The following is a 21920-nucleotide window of genomic DNA, read 5'->3' as shown; positions in this document are numbered from 1 at the left end:
TTCATGACAAACTCAAAGTGAGTTTGAGTCTAGTGGTTGGAAACCAGTGGTTGATAGAGTGAACATTGACCCATGTCGCTGAAATAGGACGACGGACTGTATGGGCCGTCACCACTGTGTTCTAAATCAGAGCAACTTTGAAATATGATCAGGACAGGGGCAGATAAGCCAAGCAGCAGATCATCCCTTTCAGGAGGAGAAGGATTATATGAAATAACAGCCAGTCAGCAGATCAACCCTTTCAGGGGAAGTAGGATTATATGAAATAACAGCCAGTCAGCAGATCAACCCTTTCAGGGGGAGTAGGATTATATGAAATAACAGCCAGTCAGCAGATCAACCCTTTCAGGGAGAGTAGGATTATATGAAATAACAGCCAGTCAGCAGATCAACCCTTTTGATGGGGGCAGGGAGGGAGTAGAATGGTATAAAATAACAGCCAGATAACACCAATTGTTTCATAACTATGACCAACCAAATGTAATCAACCCCATTCAACCCCATTAAATGAAATTAGTGATCGATAGTGTAGCAGGGCTTGGAGTCATCCCACAGAGGACATCCTTACTTTGGGATTAACCTCTTTGGTCATGTGGACAAGCCGTCTGACATCCGATCATAAGGTCCGTGGGCCGAATCCGATCATGGGATACGTAACCACATGAACACGTAACCACATGGTTGTGACTCAAATCTGGTTTTCCCTGCAGGCAAACTAGTGATCGATAGCATGAACACCAAACCACACGCTGTCATAACTCACATCTGGTCTTCCCAGCAGGCAAACTAGTGATCGATAGGATGAACACCAAACCATACGCTGTCATGACTCACATCTGGTCTTCCCAGCAGGCAAACTAGTGATCGATAGGATGAACACCAAAACACACGCTGTCATTACTCACATCTGGTCTTCCCAGCAGGCAAACTAGTGATCGATAGCATGAACACCAAACCACACGATGTCATGACTCACATCTGGTTTTCCCAGCAGGCAAACTAGTGATCGATAGGATGAACACCAAACCACACGCTGTCATTACTCACATCTGGTCTTCCCAGCAGGCAAACTAGTGATCGATAGCATGAACACCAAACCACACGCTGTCATTACTCACATCTGGTCTTCCCAGCAGGCAAACTAGTGATCGATAGCATGAAAACCAAACCACATGGCTGTCATGACTCATATCTGGTCTTCTGTGATTTTCTTTTATTCATAAGAAGTTAAAAAATAAAATAAACACCTGCATCATGTCTAAAATTTGGCGGTCGGGTAGCCTAGTGGTTAAAGCGTTCGCTCGTCACGCAAAAGACCCGGGTTCGATTCCCGACATAAATACATTGTGTGAAGCCCATTTCTGGTGTCCCCCGCCGTGATATTACTGGAATATTGCTAAAAGTGGCGTAAAACTATACTCACTCACTCACTCACTCTAAAATTACATTTATGGGTGGAACATATCAATTTGATGAAAACTGTCGGCCCCACATCTTCTCTTATCAACCCTCTTCAACAACACGTAATAACTAATTAACACTGACCCAAGATAACAAGTGTTGGCATGAACATCCAGGGGTCAGATCCCATCCCAGAAGTACACACACACCCCCTGTCCCCCCCCCCCCCCCCACCACCACCACCACCACCAACCACTGTGCCCTGGGACTTGCTCTTACATTCCTCACCAAGGATATTTAACTCAAGTTCTTCATGATTAATCAATCACACTTTCTGACGTCCTTGCAACTTTTTTCAAATAGATCCCATGATTAACAACCTGAATTGTGTTGAGAGTACAAACGACATTGTGAAAAACATGTCTAAATGCATGACAGCCTCATTTAATTCCGTCGTAATATAACTTCACTGAACACAGGAACCTTGTGTCATGATTTCCATGTTTAAACCACGTCCACTCAAAATAGATTCCCTAGGAGCTCCGTGTATAAAGCTCCGTATTGATTCCCCTACATCCACCAGATCTATACCAGGGCAACACTCCGGCCCAATACAGACAGCAGCTGTAGAGAACATCAATAATATAGGTTTTGCATGAAGTGGTCGTTTATGTGCCACACTTCCAAGCAGCTTAAATTAGGTATTTTAGGAAGATTCCTTTCAAGATGAAGTCAGTTAGTTTTATGCCACTGGGTGTTACATAATATAGGCCTTGTAGTTGCATTGAGCAGGAGGACATTGTTGCTATGAGAGAAGTTTGATATGTAAACTAACATGCAAGTCACTAGCATGGACCAGACAACCAGTGGTTGATATTATGAGCAACACCATCAGGGTACAATGACATGCAGGTTAACAAGTCTGGACCAGACAACCAGTGGTTGATATTATGAGCAACACCATCAGGGTACAATGACATGCAGGTTAACAAGTCTGGACCAGACAACCAGTGGTTGATATTATGAGCAACACCATCAGGGTACAATGACATGCAGGTTAACAAGTCTGGACCAGACAACCAGTGGTTGATATTATGAGCAACACCATCAGGGTACAATGACATGCAGGTTAACAAGTCTGGACCAGACAACCAGTGGTTGATATTATGAGCAACACCATCAGGGTACAATGACATGCAGGTTAACAAGTCTGGACCAGACAACCAGTGGTTGATATTATGAGCAACACCATCAGGGTACAATGACATGCAGGTTAACAAGTCTGGACCAGACAACCAGTGGTTGATATTATGAGCAACACCATCAGGGTACAATGACATGCAGGTTAACAAGTCTGGACCAGACAACCAGTGGTTGATATTATGAGCAACACCATCAGGGTACAATGACATGCAGGTTAACAAGTCTGGACCAGACAACCAGTGGTTGATATTATGAGCAACACCATCAGGGTACAATGACATGCAGGTTAACAAGTCTGGACCAGACAACCAGTGGTTGATATTATGAGCAACACCATCAGGGCACAATGACATGCAAGTCACCAAGCCTGGACCAGACAAACCAGTGACTGAAGCTATGAGAAAAATCCCAAACTATCAAGGTATAGTCTGACCACCCGGTCCAGTTAGTTGCCTCGTACATCAAGCATGAGTTGCTGTTCTAACTCTGGAAGGGGATTCAGCAGTGGAGAACACCGTCGAAACTCTACTTCCGTGCATTATTTGAGAAAACGACAATACCAGGAATTTATCTTGGATTCCAAACTGAGTTCTCTTCGCAGGCAAATTGGAAAATAATATTTATTTTGTTCAAAATTGTGATTTTTTTAAGTTGTTATTTTTATATTTTCAGTGGTATTTTAACCTTGCATGTAACACTGCATTCAGTGCAAGCAGGTAAAATTTAGCCACTGCCTCGTTTTGGGTCCTGTTGACAGTGACATACAACGAGGATTGAGGGGGCCGAGGGGGGCACTACGTGAATGTTGACAGTGATATACAAGGGGGATTGAGGGGGGTTGAGGGGGGGCACGACGTGAATGTTGACAGTGACATACAAGGGGGATTGAGGGGGGTCGAGGGGGGCACAACGTCAATGTTGTCAGTGACATACAAGGGGGATTGAGGGGGTCGAGGGGGGCACAACGTCAATGACAGTGACATACAAGGGGGATTGAGGGAGCCGAGGCGGGCACAATGTCAATGTTGACAGTGACATACAAGGGGGATTGAGGGAGCCGAGGGCGGCACAACGTCAATGTTGACAGTGACATACAAGGGGGATTGAGAGGGGGCCGAGGGCGGCACAACGTCAATGTTGTCAGTGACATACAAGGGGGATTGAGAGGGGGCCGAGGGCGGCACAACGTCAATGTTGTCAGTGACATACAAGGGGGATTGAGGGAGCCGAGGGCGGGACAACGTCAATGTTGTCAGTGACATACAAGGGGGATTGAGGGGGGTCGAGGGGGGCACTACGTCAATGACAGTGACATACAAGGGGGATTGAGGGGGGTCGAGAGGGGCACAACGTCAATGTTGTCAGTGACATACAAGGGGGATTGAGGGGGTCGAGGGGGGCACAACGTCAATGACAGTGACATACAAGGGGGATTGAGGGAGCCGAGGGCGTGACAACGTCAATGTTGTCAGTGACATACAAGGGAGATTGAGGGAGCCGAGGGCGGCACAACGTCAATGTTGTCAGTGACATACAAGGGGGATTGAGGGGGGTCGAGGGGGGCACAACGTCAATGTTGTCAGTGACATACAAGGGGGATTGAGGGGGTCGAGGGGGGCACAACGTCAATGACAGTGACATACAAGGGGGATTGAGGGAGCCGAGGGGGGCACAACGTCAATGTTGTCAGTGACATACAAGGGGGATTGAGGGGGTCGAGGGGGGCACAACGTCAATGACAGTGACATACAAGGGGGATTGAGGGAGCCGAGGGGGGCACAACGTCAATGTTGTCAGTGACATACAAGGGGGGATTGAGGGGGTCGAAGGGGGCACAACGTCAATGACAGTGACATACAAGGGGGATTGAGGGAGCCGAGGGGGGCACAACGTCAATGTTGTCAGTGATATACAAGGGGGTCGAGGGGGGCACAACGTCAATGACAGTGACATACAAGGGGGATTGAGGGAGCCGAGGGGGGCACAACGTCAATGTTGTCAGTGACATACAAGGGGGATTGAGGGGGTCGAGGGGGGCACAACGACAATGACAGTGACATACAAGGGGGATTGAGGGAGCCGAGGGGGGCACAACGTCAATGTTGTCAGTGACATACAAGGGGGGTCGAGGGGGGCACAACGTCAATGTTGACAGTGACATACAAGGGGGATTGAGGGAGCCGAGGGCGGCACAACGTCAATGTTGTCAGTGACATACAAGGGGGGTCGAGGGGGGCACAACGTCAATGTTGACAGTGACATACAAGGGGGATTGAGGGAGCCGAGGGCGGGACAACGTCAATGTTGTCAGTGACATACAAGGGGGATTGAGGGGGGTCGAGGGGGGCACAACGTCAATGTTGTCAGTGACATACAAGGGGGATTGAGGGGGATCGAGGGGGGCACAACGTCAATGTTGTCAGGACATCTACTGCACAATCATATTTATTTCTGGAACAATTTCTCTGTTCACTCATTCACCCCTTCACACAGTTCCATAATCAATAATCCCAACAATTAGAACATTAATCACTCATCATTAACGGTCGCCCAATCAGGTTCTGTCAACACTAAAAGCCAAAAGTAATCGTCCTCGAACATATTGCTAACTGAAAATTGATAACCGTTATGTTGATGAGGATTAAGTAGCATTACAGACTGATGAATCAGTTCTAGATGTGTACACAACAAACTGCCTGCCAACAGCATCTTTATGTTGTATTGAGGTGTATTTTGTCCCAAAGTGAGTGAGTGAGAGTATGGTTTTACACTGCTTTTAGCAATATTCCAGCAATATCATGGAGGGGTACATCAGAAATGGGCTTCACACATTATACTCATGTGGGGAATAGAACCTGGGTCTTCGGCATGACAAGCTAACGCTTTAACCACTAGGCCTCCTCACAGCCCATTTTGGTCCAAAGATATCACCCCCAAGACATATTGTCTCCCTTGGCAACTGTGATACCTCTCTCAGGACACTGAAGATAACCAGTCGTGGCATACACACAGCGTACAGAACACAAGTATTGCAAAGAGGAACTTGAATTTTGAAATCCTAATTTTATCCTCTTTTGCCAGCGCCAGGCAGGAGAACAACACGTACCTTCTATTAACATATCTTGGAGCTATGCTGCCAGGGATCAAACCTAGATCTCTCTTCTCTCTCCGGGTAGACGCTACATACACTAGACCACAGAGGCAGTCTTGGTAGGCAATCTATCCACTAGACCATAAAGGTGGTCCATGCAGACACTCTATCCACTGTGCCAAAGAGGCAGTCCGTGCAAAAACTTAACACACAAGGCCTAGGAGGCAGTCCGGGCAGACGGTCTATACACTGGAACACGGAGGCAGTACGGGCAGACGGTCTATACAGCAGACCTTTGAGGCAGTCTGGGCAGACGGTCTATACACCAGAACACGGAGGCAGTACGGGCAGACGGTCTATACAGCAGACCTTTGAGGCAGTCTGGGCAGACGGTCTATACACCAGAACACAGAGGAAGTCCGGGCACATGGTCCATACACCAGACCATGGAGACAGTCCATGTCACAGAGTATCATTAAGCTTCTGACACTCTGTGAACAGTTATACCCCCAAACAATAATACACTTAGCTCTTTGAAACAAACTTTTCTAAAGATTTCAATAAATTATCTCAAGCTGTACGGTAAATAAAAAAATGATCTGAGTTACTTTTGGTGCTGTTTGTGTAAGTTTTTGTGAACCTCAGTTCTCGCTACCGCTAAACAAAGATCTGAGGACATCCCATTACGGGTCACATCAGAACGACCTTTCTGATTGGTCATTCCATTGGTCGGTCAAAGTTCGCGCAAGGTCGGTCTGACGTGTCCTCAGATCTTTGTTTAGCGGTAGCAAGAACTAAGACCTGATTGTAATGAGAATGTACAATGTATAACACTTTCCAACCTCACCGGCTTTGCAGCACAGAACAAAAATCAACTGCATCATTCATAGCCGTGAGCAAATCAATGAACCACTGCAGATAGGAAGTTTATATATTTATCTGCCTGAAATGCCAGACCACCTACCAATCATGATGACAAATGAGGCAAGATTAAAGTCATTAATATAAATCATCTCCTGTGGCAGCTTGTTATTTCAGTTTTATTCTGAAGGGAATTGATTTTGGTGCAAAATGGGTTTGTGTGTCAGATCAGTACACAACACCTAATGAGCTCAATACTGGGTCACATTATGAATTTTTTACTTCTGTGGAAGGGGGTTTAATTCTTTACTTCCGTACTTCAATAGAGATGGGTGAGAGAGAGAGAGAGAGAGAGAGAGAGAGAGAGAGAGAGAGAGAGAGACAGAGAGACAGAGAGACAGACAGACAGACAGACAGACAGACAGAGACAGACAGACAGAGAGAGATTACGCTGCTTGGAACAGCATTCCCTATGGTAGAAAAGCCCAAAGTGATGCAGATCTTAGATGTTTATATGAAACCCACAAGCATGTGTATGGTGCTGACAAACCTAGAAACACAATCAGGTGAACTGAGATTCACAACTGGACTAATGTACATAATGTCTAAAAGAAACAGCTCTGCCATAACACAGATTCGGAAAAAAACCAAGAGCCTAAAGTTATGGAGACTGATATTGCCTCATAGGTTTGTTGGTAGAATGTACCAACACTTGGCAGTCGATGGACTGTTTAGTTATCTACAGCTCACTGGGGTCTAGCAGTCATGTTCCAGCTGCTGTGTGGAATGTGATAGTGTCATCACAAACATTGACTTGTAAATGAACCATCCATTAGCAGTTACAATAAAACATGGTAAAACATTATATTTCACCCATTATTTTGTAACCTGATATTGTGTCCACATTTTTGCTCTAGTCTCAGGGGCATTTGGCCTGCACTTAAACAGATCCATGAGTGGGTGAGTGAGTGAGTGAGTGAGTGAGTGAGTGAGTGAGTGAGTGAGTGAATAAGTGGGTGAGTGGGTGGATGGGTGAGTGAGTGAGTGAGTGAGTGGGTGGGTGGATGAGTGAGTGAGTGTGAGTGAGTGAGTGAGTGAGTGAGTGAGTGAGTGAGTGAGTGAGTAGGTGGGTGAGTGAGTGAGGAGATAACCATACTGTGTTTCAAGTGTGTACCTAGATTACCTGTAGATGTATCCACTTTCAAATGATTGTGGAACCGAACAAGCAGTGTGAGATTTTGAATGTCAAATTTATCGTGGTTAAATCTACACGTAACCTAGCTTTACATTGATTGTAACTGTGTTACATAGTTTCTGTTGAGATTCAGTAGAAGTTCATTGCATTTCATTTGAACAATGATTAGTTGTCAGGAATGTAGTACCATTTACTGTAAGCAGTGGTCAGGTAGTTATCATATTTAGATGCTCGAATTATCTGTAAATTCCCGGTGTAGCGGGGGTGGATATGAAGAGATATGGACACTGGACTGGTCTAGCACTGTGTGGAAAGTACTGGAAGCAAGTTAGACCATATAAGTGGAGTGGAGGCATGCCTGGCTCATTTCATCTCTCATTTCATCTGACATTACATCAAGACCAGCTCTTGGGTGAAGATCACTTATCACCCAGGTTCCAAACCTCAGCACCTTAACAATTGTTGCAGATAGGTCAATTTAATTACCACTGAACTGCCATCATATTTTGTATTGAGCACCCACAACAGAGTCCATATCAAGAGCCCACCTTGAGAACTACAACAGAGACCATATCAAGAACCCACCTTGAGAACCACACCACAGACCACATCAAGAGCCCACCTTGAGAACTACAACAGAGACCATATCAAGAACCCACCTTGAGAACCACACCAGAGACCATATCAAGAGCCCACCTTGAGAACCACAACAGAGACCATATCAAGAACCCACCTTGAGAACCACAACAGAGACCACATCAAGAGCCCACCTTGAGAACCACAACAGAGACCACATCAAGAGCCCACCTTGAGAACCACAACAGGGTCCATATCAAGAGCCCACCTTGCGAACCACAACAGTAACCATATCATGAGCCCACCTTGAGAACCACAACAGAGACCATATCAAGAACCCACCTTGAGAACCACAACAGAGACCACATCAAGAGCCCACCTTGAGAACCACAACAGAGACCATATCAAGAGCCCACCTTGAGAACCACAACAGAGACCATATCAAGAGCCCACCTTGAGAACCACAACAGAGTCCATATCAAGAGCCCACATTGAGTGCCAGGTTTCTCAAGTAACAATGGACTGAAGAATCAGTTGAACATAAAGCCAAAGACTTGCCGTTACTATTGATGCGCACAGCATCTTACTCTACTTCAACTATCATGTCAATAAATTGATTTTTTCTACTTCACATGCTGGAGAGTGATTCATAATGGCCACCTTGGAATCATGGTTTGGGGGCCGACTGGAAAAACTTTCCTAACATCAAAATTATCATTCTATTAATTGTTTTTTCAGACTTTAAACTCAAAAAGTTAGATATGGATTGTATTCATAACAAAAATTGATTTTCCTGAAAAATGAGACATCTGTCTTCCTAAACTGAATCTATTTAACAAGATATGAAACCTTTTGACACAGCCCCTGAATAATGAACACCAAACTGTTACACAAATCACATGTAATACAAAGACTGAACTAAGAGGGTTTATTAAAATCTCTATCATAAGGCAAAAAGGATGATATTGATAAAGCCTCAAGCTTGTAATAAATAGATCTTGTTTTAGCAAATTAAAGGACAGTGATTTGACAAAACTTGCAACCCTTTCCTGGCGCCATGTGTCTTTGATAAGGTCAAAAGACACAAAAAAAAGAGGAGTATCACCGACAAAGTGGTATATTTGATGGAGGCATCACTGTTGTGTGTCATATTATGCATCTTTAAATAATTAGGCTGCGAGGACATGTTGCCATGGTAACAGGAGTACAGGACTACTAAGTAAAGTATATATACTAGTGGTATGTATTACAGAATACTTATGAGGCAAGTACCAAACAACCACAAGCGACATCTGTGTGTAGTTATCTCTGGCTGGCGGTGCACATGCTTTGCAAATCCAGCAACAGACCGATATCTGCACAGCAGTTTACAAACCGGATGTTGATTTTGTTCTGCGATTTTGATTGGACTTTGCATAGACTCGTTAGTCCAGCCAAAACATAAGTCCATAATTCCAGCCTAGTTCGGGTGGAAACAGATAACTCCCTTGCTTCAGGAAGATGTTTCCCTCCAATCATCATCACGACATATTTCCAACCTTTTCTTCCACAGAACCCCAGAGGGAAAATTGTAAGGTTGGTTGGTTTGTTGTTTTACGCTGCACTCAGCAATATGCCAGCTATATGACGGCGGTCTGTAAATAATCAAGTCGGGACCAGAAAATCCAGTGATTGATATCATGAGTATCGATCCATGCAAATGGGATCGATGTCATGCACCTGACCAACCGATCCCGTTAGTCGCCTCTTACGACAAGCATAGTCCCATTACGGCAAGCATGGGTTGCTGAAGACCTATTCTACCCTGGGCCTCGTGTGTCGAAAAATGTAAGGAACAGACTTGTATTGAAAGATCTCATCAGGATCCACAAACCCTTGAAGAACAAACATGGACAGCTCAACCGTGGCCCAGCACCTTGGGGGGGACTTCTTCACTCTACGATTGTTGTTTGTGTTGTTTATTATCATGAAGTGACAACTTTATGTGTGGTGTGGTCTTCCTACTAAGCGCTGATACCATTAGTGACTACATACACCCATAAATAACAATATCAGTATCACATTTACAAATCTAGCTAAAGCAAATTCATTGCATGTCTTTTGGTTGGTCATAAAAAGTGAAGTTATTATTTAATGTAATGTCATAATTTAATGTGAAAACTGTATTTCTTTAAGACAAGTCATCAAAACATGTATTTCATTATCAGTCTTGTAACCATGGTAACCATGGCTACAACATTCGGATATCTTGGCAACTGGCACAAGACGTCATTCAAAAGACAAATGCCCCAAGCAGCTACAAGTGCTGCTGTGTTTGGTGATATATGTTTGAATAATATAGCATCAATAAAGAGGGGTTTTTTTTTAAAAATTTCCTGCATTCTAATTGGCTGATATTTGATTGTATCATTTACTGCGAGACTGTTCTACAAGGAAGAAGATGTCTGCCATGCAGGAGGAATGAAAAACAAAACACTACTAAAAATTACTTGCAACAAAAATTACAAGTAATTGCTCCCTACAGAATATTCTTCTTACTAAACCCTAGCCAAACAATGAAGACTTTCCACACAAGGGAAAACACTACACGATAGATTGCTAATTATCCTCTAAAGTAGTTCCCAATTCCTTTGGTCGCATGACTAACATTTCATCTCCTACCCAACCCTGTTAACTGGATAACAAAACCTTTTCACTTCTCACAATTATGTGAAACTACCAGCTATTATATAATAGCTCTACTTGATCAATATCATGTTACTAATATATTGATATTTAAGCAAAGACGTGACTGTGTTCCTTTGAAGCAACAGCCGGATAAAATATCAAAGAAATCTATATGACAAATCTAATTGATCATCTGCCATAAATGCCAGTCGACTGACTGTTAACATGATACATTCTGTAAATTATTGCATGAATATTGTTAGAACTTTCATATAAAATAAACATATATATTTTCATATTTCCTACCTGTTAAACATGCTATATTTGCATTATTTCAACACATTTCAGAAAATATTGCATAAATATTTTTATAACTTTCATACATGGCCACAATAAATGATCAGATTCTCATCCATATTTTTTTTAAAAAGATGAGAGGGAATTGTATTTTGTATTATATATTTCCAAGGACAACAAACTTCACTCTCAAAACAAAGAAACAAAAATGCTGATTTATGGAAATTGTTGTAATTCACAAGTTGGACATTCGGATCTTGCAATACTAAACTTAACTTGACATCTATTTAAAACATAACAAAGGAACCACTCAGATGATGTGAGTTTGACAGGAATTGCAATTGCTGTTCCGAATGCTGATGTCGACAACATCGGCAAACACTTGGCATAAATGTTACTGATGCGGTGTTTTCTAGTGAGGCAGGTGGGACGAGATGAGTATTTAATGATGACCAAACACCCAAGCTCACATCAATGTATTGTCCTGTAAGGTCCACAGTTGGAAACAATCCCTATGTGTGGTTCCTTCTAGAAACCTAATCTGGGAGTCCAACCCACGATCATAGGTCATCATGGTGTAACAAACTTTCAAATAATTTATACAAATTTTCATGTAATTAAATATCCAAGTTATCATATTTAAGTTATAATGGTCGAACATTTATACAAGTTTCCCTTTAATCATATAATCACTTGCTGTGGATCTATAATTATATAAGTTTGTATACATTATTTGAAAGTTTGTATAATAGTTACACCATGATAGGCTCCTGGCATGCCTAAGGGAGATAACTTCGTATAGCGTATTGTGGCATCTTAGAGCACTGGTTACCTGGACCACCCGTGCCCCTTCAAGTATTTAAGCGTGTCATGTGACAGGGATGTCCTTGAGAAACAAGAAGTCTGCTGTTTAACACAATCTCACATTTATAATGAATTTGAGTCCTAGGCTAACACATGAGGAACCATGGCATATCGTGTTCTGACGCCATTTTGCAGGCCGCCATTGTATGGCTGTGTGTGGCACACTTACTTTTAATGCAAACTGTGTGTGTGGCCGGTGCTACTGGTAGAGCAGGACATGGTTCCGTTTGTAGTGAACACCTGGTGTCATCACTGATTTTCAGAGATCCATTCTTATGGTTTTCATCACAATTTTGCCTTTTACACCCCAAGAAATACCCGACTCCAGATAACCCAGACTGATCATCAGTGTCCCTGGTAATCTTGTAGTTTTGGACACCTGGTGTCTGGTACTCACCGCTGGTGTCTGGGACTCACTGCCGGTGTCCGGTACCCACCGCCGGTGTCCAGGACTCACCGCCGGTTCCCGGGACTCACCGCCAGTGTCCAGTACTCACCGCCGAAGTCCGGGACTCACGGCCGGTGTCCGGGACTCACCGCCGGTGTCCGGGACTCACCGCCGGTGTCGGGGACTCACCACTTGTGTCCGGTACTCACCGCTGGTGTCTGGTACTTACCGTCAGTGTGTGTCGGATGTCATCCAGGACGCTGTGCACCTCCACGCCAACCAGCCACTCCCGCTCACGACGCTGTAACACACAACACCAGCCACTCGGTGAGAAATATCTGAAGGTAACTAACACTCACATTTTTAATTATCATATTTGACGTAATAAGCGCCCCACTCTAATTAGCGTCTACGGCGATATTTGCTAATATATTGGCTAGTGAACAATCCCAGTTGGCACCCCTTCCGATTGATCAATGAACATAAGACTTATTTATTCGTGTATAATACGCACTTGTGTGTTATATGCACCCTTAATTATGGGCAATTAAATTCTGGAAAAATATATCTGTCGTATATAAACATTTCAGGCTGTCACCATAAACCACGAAATTTATCTTTCAACTGTTTTTTTAACACCAAAATGCTTTTCTAAAAAGAGCCCCCTTATTTCTAATTTTGAGAGCGCCCTGGGCGTTTACTACATGGAATACTGTATTAAGGGATCCACACTAATTTTGGAAACTAACTTGAAAGTAGGTCAGTAAAGTGTCATTAAAAACACATACAAAAACAAAACACTTTTTCTTTATGTCACTGACCAAACCAAAAATTCTGGCCAGAAATCACATTGAACAAAAACAAAATTTTAATTAATATAAATGATGGTTTAAAAAAGAAGAATGCAAGGAAAAAGAGTCATCAAAATTAGTCATTTTCAAAACCCGCTCGACTGTCAATGACTGAATTGTGTGCTCCTGTTTAAATGAATAGCACGTGTCTTAGTTTCCAAACTGAAAGAGCAGTTCAATGACATGAACAAATGAATTGATGTTTAATTGTTAAGTTTAATAAAAGGCAAACCATTAATAGATATTGAGTAAACTACAGTTGTAACTAACTCAAAGGGACCACTAAGTTTAGTTCATAATATCCATAGTTTGTTATGAGCGTATATACAGTAAATGTCTGTGATGTGGCTTCCAGCTAGACTCCCATCGGAATACATCTGTGATGTGGCTTCCAGCTAGACCCCCATCGGAATACGTCTGTGATGTGGCTTCCAGTTAGACTCCCATCAGAATACGTCTCTGATGTGGCTTCCAGCTAGGGTCCCATCAGAATATGTCTGTGATCAATAGGTCTGAGGTGTCTTTCCTGCATGATCAATAGGTCTGATGTGTCTTTCCTGCATGACCAATAGGTCTGAGGTGTCTTTCCTGCATGATCAATAGGTCTGATGTGTCTTTCCTGCATGACCAATAGGTCTGAGTCTTTCCCACATGACCAATAGGTCTGAGGTGTCTTTCCTGCATGACCAATAGGTCTGAGTCTTTCCCACATGACCAATAAGTCTGAGGTGTCTTTCCTGCATGACCAATAGGTCTGAGGTGTCTTTCCTGCATGACCAATAGGTCTGATGTGTCTTCCCTACATGACCAATAGGTCTGAGGTGTCTTTCCGGCATGCCCAATAGGTCTGGGGTGTCTTTCCAGCATGACCAATAAGTCTGAGGTGTCTTCCCTACATGACCAATAGGTCTGGGGTGTCTTTTCCACATGACCAATAGGTCTGGGGTGTCTTCCCCCACATGACCAATAGGTCTGGGGTGTCTTTTCCACATGACCAATAGGTCTGGGGTGTCTTCCCCCACATGACCAATAGGTCTGAGGTGTAATTGAGAATTTTTTCGTTTCCAATATTTAATTTTTAAAAAACTGCAAAAGCAATTCACCCAATCATGATAATAGGCCCCCAGTGCATAAGTCGAGACGGCCAGTGTACAGTTCCATCATGTGTTGCCTCAGCATGACCAGGAGCCAACAGCTAAACATTTCTCACACCTAAAATCAATATACAGATATATACCAGGGTTCAAATTCCTTGTTTCAGAATGCAATGTTCTTTAAGTTGCTAAAAATGAAGGGATCTTTGGGCCTATAAAAAAATGAGGAGTTGTTTTCAAAAGGGGAGCCACAAAATACCTGGTGATCCTCATTCTCAACATGGCAGGTGCTTGTTCGGAAGTTGTTACAAATTATCCAGTGACTGAATTTGACTTTTTAGTGCTCAGTGCAGGCCGGTCTGGGATGATGTGAGCGGAGCTGTCATGTGCTGTCTTTCACATGACATTTGACAAGCTGATCTCCAAATTCCTGAATGGGAGAGTTACATCTTTAAACACTTGACACCACTGCAGTTCTTAATATCCTGACATGCAGGTAGCAATATTTGCCCATGTTGACGTAGGCCAATAGTAAAAGCAATTAATCAGACTGTTTTATGAGTCAGATACTGAAAAAAGCTAATTACACCGTCATTTCATTCCCTGTGCTGTAATATGGGAGTGTTATGAAGGAGTGTTTAAAGACCCGCAAACAAAGCATACGGATGTTGTGGAACAAATCCCGTTAAGGTATATGAGATTCCTTCATATTAGAAACCGTGTGCCCAACTACTCCATCATCTTCACGAGGCAAGAGTGTCCACCAGCCTTTTTACCAAAGTCTTGTTTCCACCCTTGCCACATCAAGCCCACTTTCCTGTGCTAAATATGATTGGACTATTGCACATATTGATAGTCCAATCAGCAAACGTTTCACAAAATCAACATCCACGACTAGTACACCTTCGAATGATGGTGATTCAAGGCTGCCTGTTTTTGTTGACACGAATATGTCGTTTTCATCTTTTAGGCTTTGATGAAGGCTAACGGACAAGTGGGCATCAGGTAGATGCTGCCACATTATAATTTTTGCATCATTTTTGAAGTACGTCAATGCTGCGATGCTGTGCTCTAGAATGAACACTGAGACGCCAAGTGGAACAGTTAAAATCTTAAAGCAGAGTTACATTACGTTCCTGGTGCCGAAGGTGCACTCTTAGAAACCTGTCTTTTTACAAATACCCTGTGATGTTCATGATGAGAAGTATTATGTGAAGAAACTGATAAACATTCTTCGCAAAAGTGATTTGGACAAACATGGCAAATGTTTTGTTTGTTTTTTGTTTAATGCCACACTGAGTAATATTCCAGCTATATTACAGTGGGCTGTAAATAATTGAGTTGGACCAGAAAACCCAGTGATTGATATCATGAGCACCGACCTATGCAATTGAAATACAATGACATGCCTCAACCAAGTCAGCAAGCCCGCCACACCCGATCCCGTTAGTCGCCTCTTACAAGCATTGTCACCTTTCAGCCGTTAAAAGAATCTTGAAAAACATTCTAACCCAAAATGTAGGGCCATTAATATTTTTGTGTACATATTTGGGAAAACCATTCTTGTTAATTGGGCCGAGGTTTAAGACCATGACAACTGGCTTAGTACTTTCCCAGACACATTTAGTTTTTTTATGCTTACTCAGATTGGTTCGAGACTAACAGAAATACACCTAACTTCCCCCTGCATTCTCACTGAAATAATTACATGATAGATGAAATAGAAATTCAAATAGACAAACAAAATACTTAAAGCTGGGGGGGGTGTAATCAGCATGACAGCAGTCATCACCTGTTTGTAAACATGGCGGTCAGTTGGTTGTGAGTTCAACTCCATGCATGGTTGTGGCCAACTATCACAGTCTGGAGTTTTGACTGGTGGCAGCGATGGTGGCAGCGAGCTCCGTGAACGGGCTACCTCAGTGGAAGGTGTGACACGCCAAGTCAGAGCAGGTACAGCGAAGCCACCAGGGGGCACTGGTCTACAACTCCTGACATTCTCAAAGATGCCAGGCATCCATGTGTCTAAACTACACACTTGGAACTCACCAATCAGCATCAGGGCTACCAGACTGATAACAACAGCTCTTAGAAACTTTGCTCTTTGTTCCTAAGACGGCAGTTTCACATCAATTTGTCATCAGTTTTGTTACAAGTGAAGCTATTTGAATTATTTATTGAAACAAATTTCAAAGATGCATCAGCATACTCCCCAGCACAATCTCTGGTATTCATGAACGCCGGTCACCACAGACAAAGTGTTGCACTTCATCACTCAACATCTTTACAATCTTGTGCAGCAAATTTGATTATCAGAGAAGAGCACTGACAATGTAGAATCGTAATCCAAACTTCTTGGTTAAGGTTAGACAGGCATGATAGATGTGGAATATAGTAAAAAGTCTGAGATAAGTGTTTTTTATCAACAAATTTCAGTAAAAAATAAAAATGGATCAGTATAGAAAGGGATGTAACCCTTTGACGATGGAAGTACAGATTTTTTATAAAAGAGCTCTTCCAATAAAATAACACTACTCCTGGCAATACAAACAAAAATAAAGAAGGAATTTACATATTCAAGCAAAGAAGTTTCGGTTTTGTCAAATTTAGGGTGGAATATGTTGGCTAAATAATATAAAGACAGCTCCAGCGTTGAGGAAGCAGGATAGCTGATTGGTAAAGTGTTCACCTGTCACACCGAATACCCGAGTTTGATTCCCATGGGTGTAAAATATGCAGCCCGTTCTGGGTGTCCACAGCCATCTGGAATATTGCTGATAAGGGAGGGTAACTCACTCACTCACTCAAACACCCACCCACCCTCCCTCACTCACTCACCCTCACTGTCTCACCCTCACTCACTCACCCTCACTCACTCACCCAAACACCCACTCACCCTCCCTCACTCACTCACCCTAACTGTTTCACCCTCACTCACTCACTCATTCACCCTCCCACCCTCACTCTCACTCACTCACCCAAACACCCACCCACCCTCCCTCACTCACTCAACCTCACTCACTCACCCTCCCACCCTCACTCACTCACTCAACCTCACTCACTCAACCTCACTCACTCACCCACCCACCCTCCTTCACTCACTCAACCTCACTCACTCACCCTCCCACCCTCACTCACTCACCCTCCCACCCTCACTCACTCACCCTCCCACCCTCACTCACCCTCACTCACTCACTCACCCTCCCACCCTCACTCACCCTCCCACCCTCACTCACTCTCCCACCCTCACTCCCACCCTCACTCACTTCATTCCAGGGAATATGCCTGTATAGACTTACAACAAAATCATACTATTATCAATATGAATACAATGATCTGCAGGCAGAGCATGATGGGGACATCACATTGACAATTACATTCACGCCCACACTCTGCACTCGGCATCCCTTGGAGCAGCACCGCGTGTCATGGACCAGGTGTGTCTCGTTAACAGGTAGACAACAATGGCAGTGACATATATCACCACGCTGCAATTCTCCTTCACCTCAGTGTCAGAAAGGGCATGAAATGTATGACATTGCTTCTAACAGTATTATCAGTATTCCTGCTGTGATTCAGGTCTTGGATGCCTGGGGGCACGGGTGGCCCAGTCGTCTAAGGCGCCGCAATTCGCTGTGCAGAGTTGCGTCCCTTGGGCACGCCAGAAACCTATGATTGTGGGTTCGAATCCCGGTTCACCCAAATTATGTTTCTAGGTTTGTCAGCACCATATCCGTGCTCGTGGGTTTCACCGAAGTGGTAAACGTCTGAGACCTGCATCACTTCGGGCTTTCCTTCCACATTAAGCTGACACGCCGCGATATAACTGGAAACTGTTAAAAGCGGCGTTAAACCAAACTCACTCACTCACTCACTTGGACACCTACCACATTGCTACACTCATGAAAGGTGAGGTGAAATGGTGTTAAGATTATTTCACTTATATAGCGAAGTGTATGCATGTGTGTGTGTGGCCCACTGAGATATCATTCCTTAGTTTTCCTTAGTCGATCAATCCTTGTTTTATTCCCATAATGCATGCAGGGTGCAACAGGTACAATCCTTTAATTTCTTTGGGTATGACACAGCCAACTGAGGTGGCATGGGACCTTCCACCGACCCTCCTCTCTAAGGGCAGACACTCTATCCACTAGCCAACTGAGGTGGCATGGTACCTTCCATCGACCTTCCGCTCTAAGGGCAGGCCACGGGATCGAACCATGCACCTTGCACTCTAAGGGCAGATGCTCTATCCACTAGACCACGGAGGTGGCCATGGGATCGAACCACAAACCTGGTCCTCTAAGGGCAGACACTCTATCCACTAGACCACAGAGGTGTTTGTTCTGACAAACAATTCATATATCAGGGTGATGGGATTTTAACCCATACTCATCATTGCTTATATATGATTCTGGAAACACAAATGGGTTGCCCAGCATTGACAAGCATTCCAGTCGCAGCATGTCAGCCTTATGTCAGAAGAGAGCCCCCAGGCCATGGACAAATACACTCTCTATATCTCCACTGCCGTGGTTCTCACAATATCTAATTACCTATTCTTGATTTCTGCTACCTCACGTATGTCTAACGTACCAATCACAGAGCTACAGATAAGCAGCGTATTTGCATAAATATTCCCAAAATTATTCAAAACCCTTATTACTTTCAATTAACTTACAGAAACACATGCATTAAGTGAAAAACTCAAATGTATAAAAACGGCTCTGTAAATACCCAGTGAAACTTTTTCAGCATGCGGACAAAGGAGTTAATTTCCGAAATACAATTACAAGCTAATTTTCTTTTCGAGTCGAGCAAATATATTTAGAACAGTTATATATATCTAAAGCTTATTTCATTTTTTTAAATCTTAAAATGTTCTCTAATTTTAGGAGAACCCAATAGAGTGATGAATAGATGCGTGAAAAAATATAATAATGTAATAATGAAAAATGTAATAACCCAATTAAAATAGAAACCCAAGAGTAAAAACTCAAAAAGTTTTCTGGAGCTCTGAAAAAGAATGCGACAAACAAACCAGCTTCAATGACTATGGAGTCATTTTGAGATATAAATGCGATGTTTAATCAATGCGAGCAAAGACCACTCACATTTTGCACATTTAATTCACGCTGGCATTAATTTGAAGATTTACAGTATATGACGGTGGTCTGTAAATAATTGAGTTTGGAGCAGACAATCCAGTGTCTTACACCATAAGCATCGATCTGTGCAATTGAGATACGATGACATGCATCAAGTGAACGAGTCTGAACATCCCATTAATTACCTTTTCCGACAAGCATAGTCACCTTTTACAACAAGCTTGGGTTGCTGAAGACCTATTCTCAACCCGGATCTTCACAGGTCTGAGGGCAATATATGACAAAGGACATTTTAGGCCCACTGACAATGTCAACTTATGGAAATATGAAACACTGTGGTATGAATATTTAACTAATCAGACATGTTCATATGACTCGTCTTTTCTCCTTCTTGTAGAGATATCATAGATTGGCAGAGGCAGAAAATTGTTATTTTAGTATTGACATTCCTAAATCTGTCCCGATACAGTACCAACTCTAAAATATATCAATAATTTCATAACTTCCCTGCTTTCTTACATTTGCAGGTTTGAACTTTTGACATGATCAAGTTCATAAACATGGTAAAAATAAGTTAAAAAGAATTATTTTCAAACTTTACCAGAAAATCCAACTAAGTCATGTAGCACGTCATAAAAAATAAGTGTAGAAATGAACAAAGAATATAACTCATTCATCATGTTCATAGGAACAAATCTGATAACTTTCCTTACACGTTGTAATATTTCTTGAATAATGGAGCGCCTGTTATTCCTCTACCATAGCCTAACATCTAGTCTCTGAAATTAATATATTTTACAGAAAGAAACCGGTTGTTAAATTATTGCTATGAAATATAATAAAAAGAGCACAGAGACTCTCTCCATTTACTGCAGTAATCTAGACTTGCCAAGCAATATTCCAGCAGTATCACAGCAGGGAAACCAGAAAATGGCTTCACACATTGTACCCATGTCAGGAATCGAACCCGGGTCTTCGGCGTGATAAGCAAATGCTTTAACTACTATGCTACCCGACTGCACCTCATTTGTCTTCAGCAACCCATACGTGCCATAAAAGGCGACAAACGGGATCGGGTGGTCAGGCTCGCTGACTTGGTTGATGCATGTCATCGATCCCAATTGCGTGGATCGATGCTCGTTATATTAATCACTGGATTGTCTGGTCCAGATTCGATTATTTACAGACCGCCGTCATATAGCTGGAATATTGCTGAGTGCAGCATTAAAAAACAAACCAAATCATTTTGAAATGGGAACTGTACAATTTTGCAGCTTCTATGCATACTTCTTTGAATTAACGTCAATGATAGCACTGTAATCAAGCAGCCTTTCATAGAAACAGAATATTCTTTTCAGCAAGACTGCCAATCAGTGATTTATTACTTTCAATTAATATATACAACACCTGCGTAAACATGTGACAGTTTGGAGCAAGAAGATATTCAGGATATATATGGGCTTTTAATAATGTGCCTAAATGAACATTGTGATTAATATATGTGAGTGAAGTGACAAATATAATATCACCAGCCAGCTGTTACTTTGACAGTCATAGACACCGAGCAGTCAGTGGGAGTTTGTTTTGTTTTGTTATTTTGACAAGTCATGCCTGAAACGGTAATGTTATATAGGCTACCAACGTACAACGCGAGTTTATAGCCAAGTGTCACACTGGCTATATTTTATTGACCTGTCAGTTATTAAAATCGTTCAACTCATACGAACTTGGTCCATTATATCAGCAATATTTAGTATGATACGTTCCACATTCTGAAATCTCAGTCCGGCTCTAAATACAAAAGGCTCTCTCACCGACAGATTCCGTGAGTCGTGTTAGTATTCCACTCAAGTCTCAAACGGATCCTCCGAGGTGTAAACAAATCACTGTAAGTCAGTTATCGTTGAAGATCCGACTCTGCTATTTACCAAGTCAATAAAGGAATATGTCATGACTTCATACATTAAATCTCGACGGGAACCAGTATGTATATCTGCTAAAAGCACTCATCTATCTTACCAGACTTTCCAGCTCTGAGTCCACATCCGCCATGATGGCTCGTCGTGTTGGGTCAAAGGTTACAGGTCACGGGTTCGCCATGGACGGTTCAACCGTCATTTCCATTGAACATGTTTCTTTGTCGTTGTTGTTGTATTTATTAATACACAAGACTTTTGAAAAGGATATGGTGATAAATAACTTTCTAAAGTGCGACTTTCAACAGTTTGTTTAAAATATATCGATTTGTTAATAAATATGAAAAGCCATATATAAAAAAAGAAGATTATCTCAGGAAAATAATTGCGTAATAAACACCACTCGCT

At 42.7% G+C, this 21920-nt stretch overlaps 1 protein-coding gene across 1 annotated transcript in view; it reads right to left on the bottom strand.

The window, feature by feature from the left end:
• Positions 1-21658, bottom strand: part of LOC139456096 (protein rogdi-like) — a 38532-nt gene extending 16874 nt beyond the window's left edge. Inside the window, exons 1-2 of the mRNA XM_071237619.1 lie at positions 21616-21658; positions 12773-12844 (exon numbers count right to left, since the gene is read on the bottom strand). Of these exons, the coding sequence (XP_071093720.1) occupies positions 12773-12844; positions 21616-21648 (105 nt within the window). The 5' untranslated portion in view covers positions 21649-21658. The remainder of the gene's footprint in view (positions 1-12772; positions 12845-21615) is intronic.
• Between the last annotated feature and the right edge of the window lie 262 nt (positions 21659-21920).

This window comes from Haliotis cracherodii, unplaced genomic scaffold (assembly GCF_022045235.1).
Source record: "Haliotis cracherodii isolate W230 unplaced genomic scaffold, xgHalCrac1.p SCAF_11, whole genome shotgun sequence".
NCBI classification, from domain to species: domain Eukaryota; kingdom Metazoa; phylum Mollusca; class Gastropoda; order Lepetellida; family Haliotidae; genus Haliotis; species Haliotis cracherodii.
The sequence above is the reverse complement of the archived record's forward strand: the minus strand, read 5'-3'. Positions and strand labels throughout refer to the sequence as shown.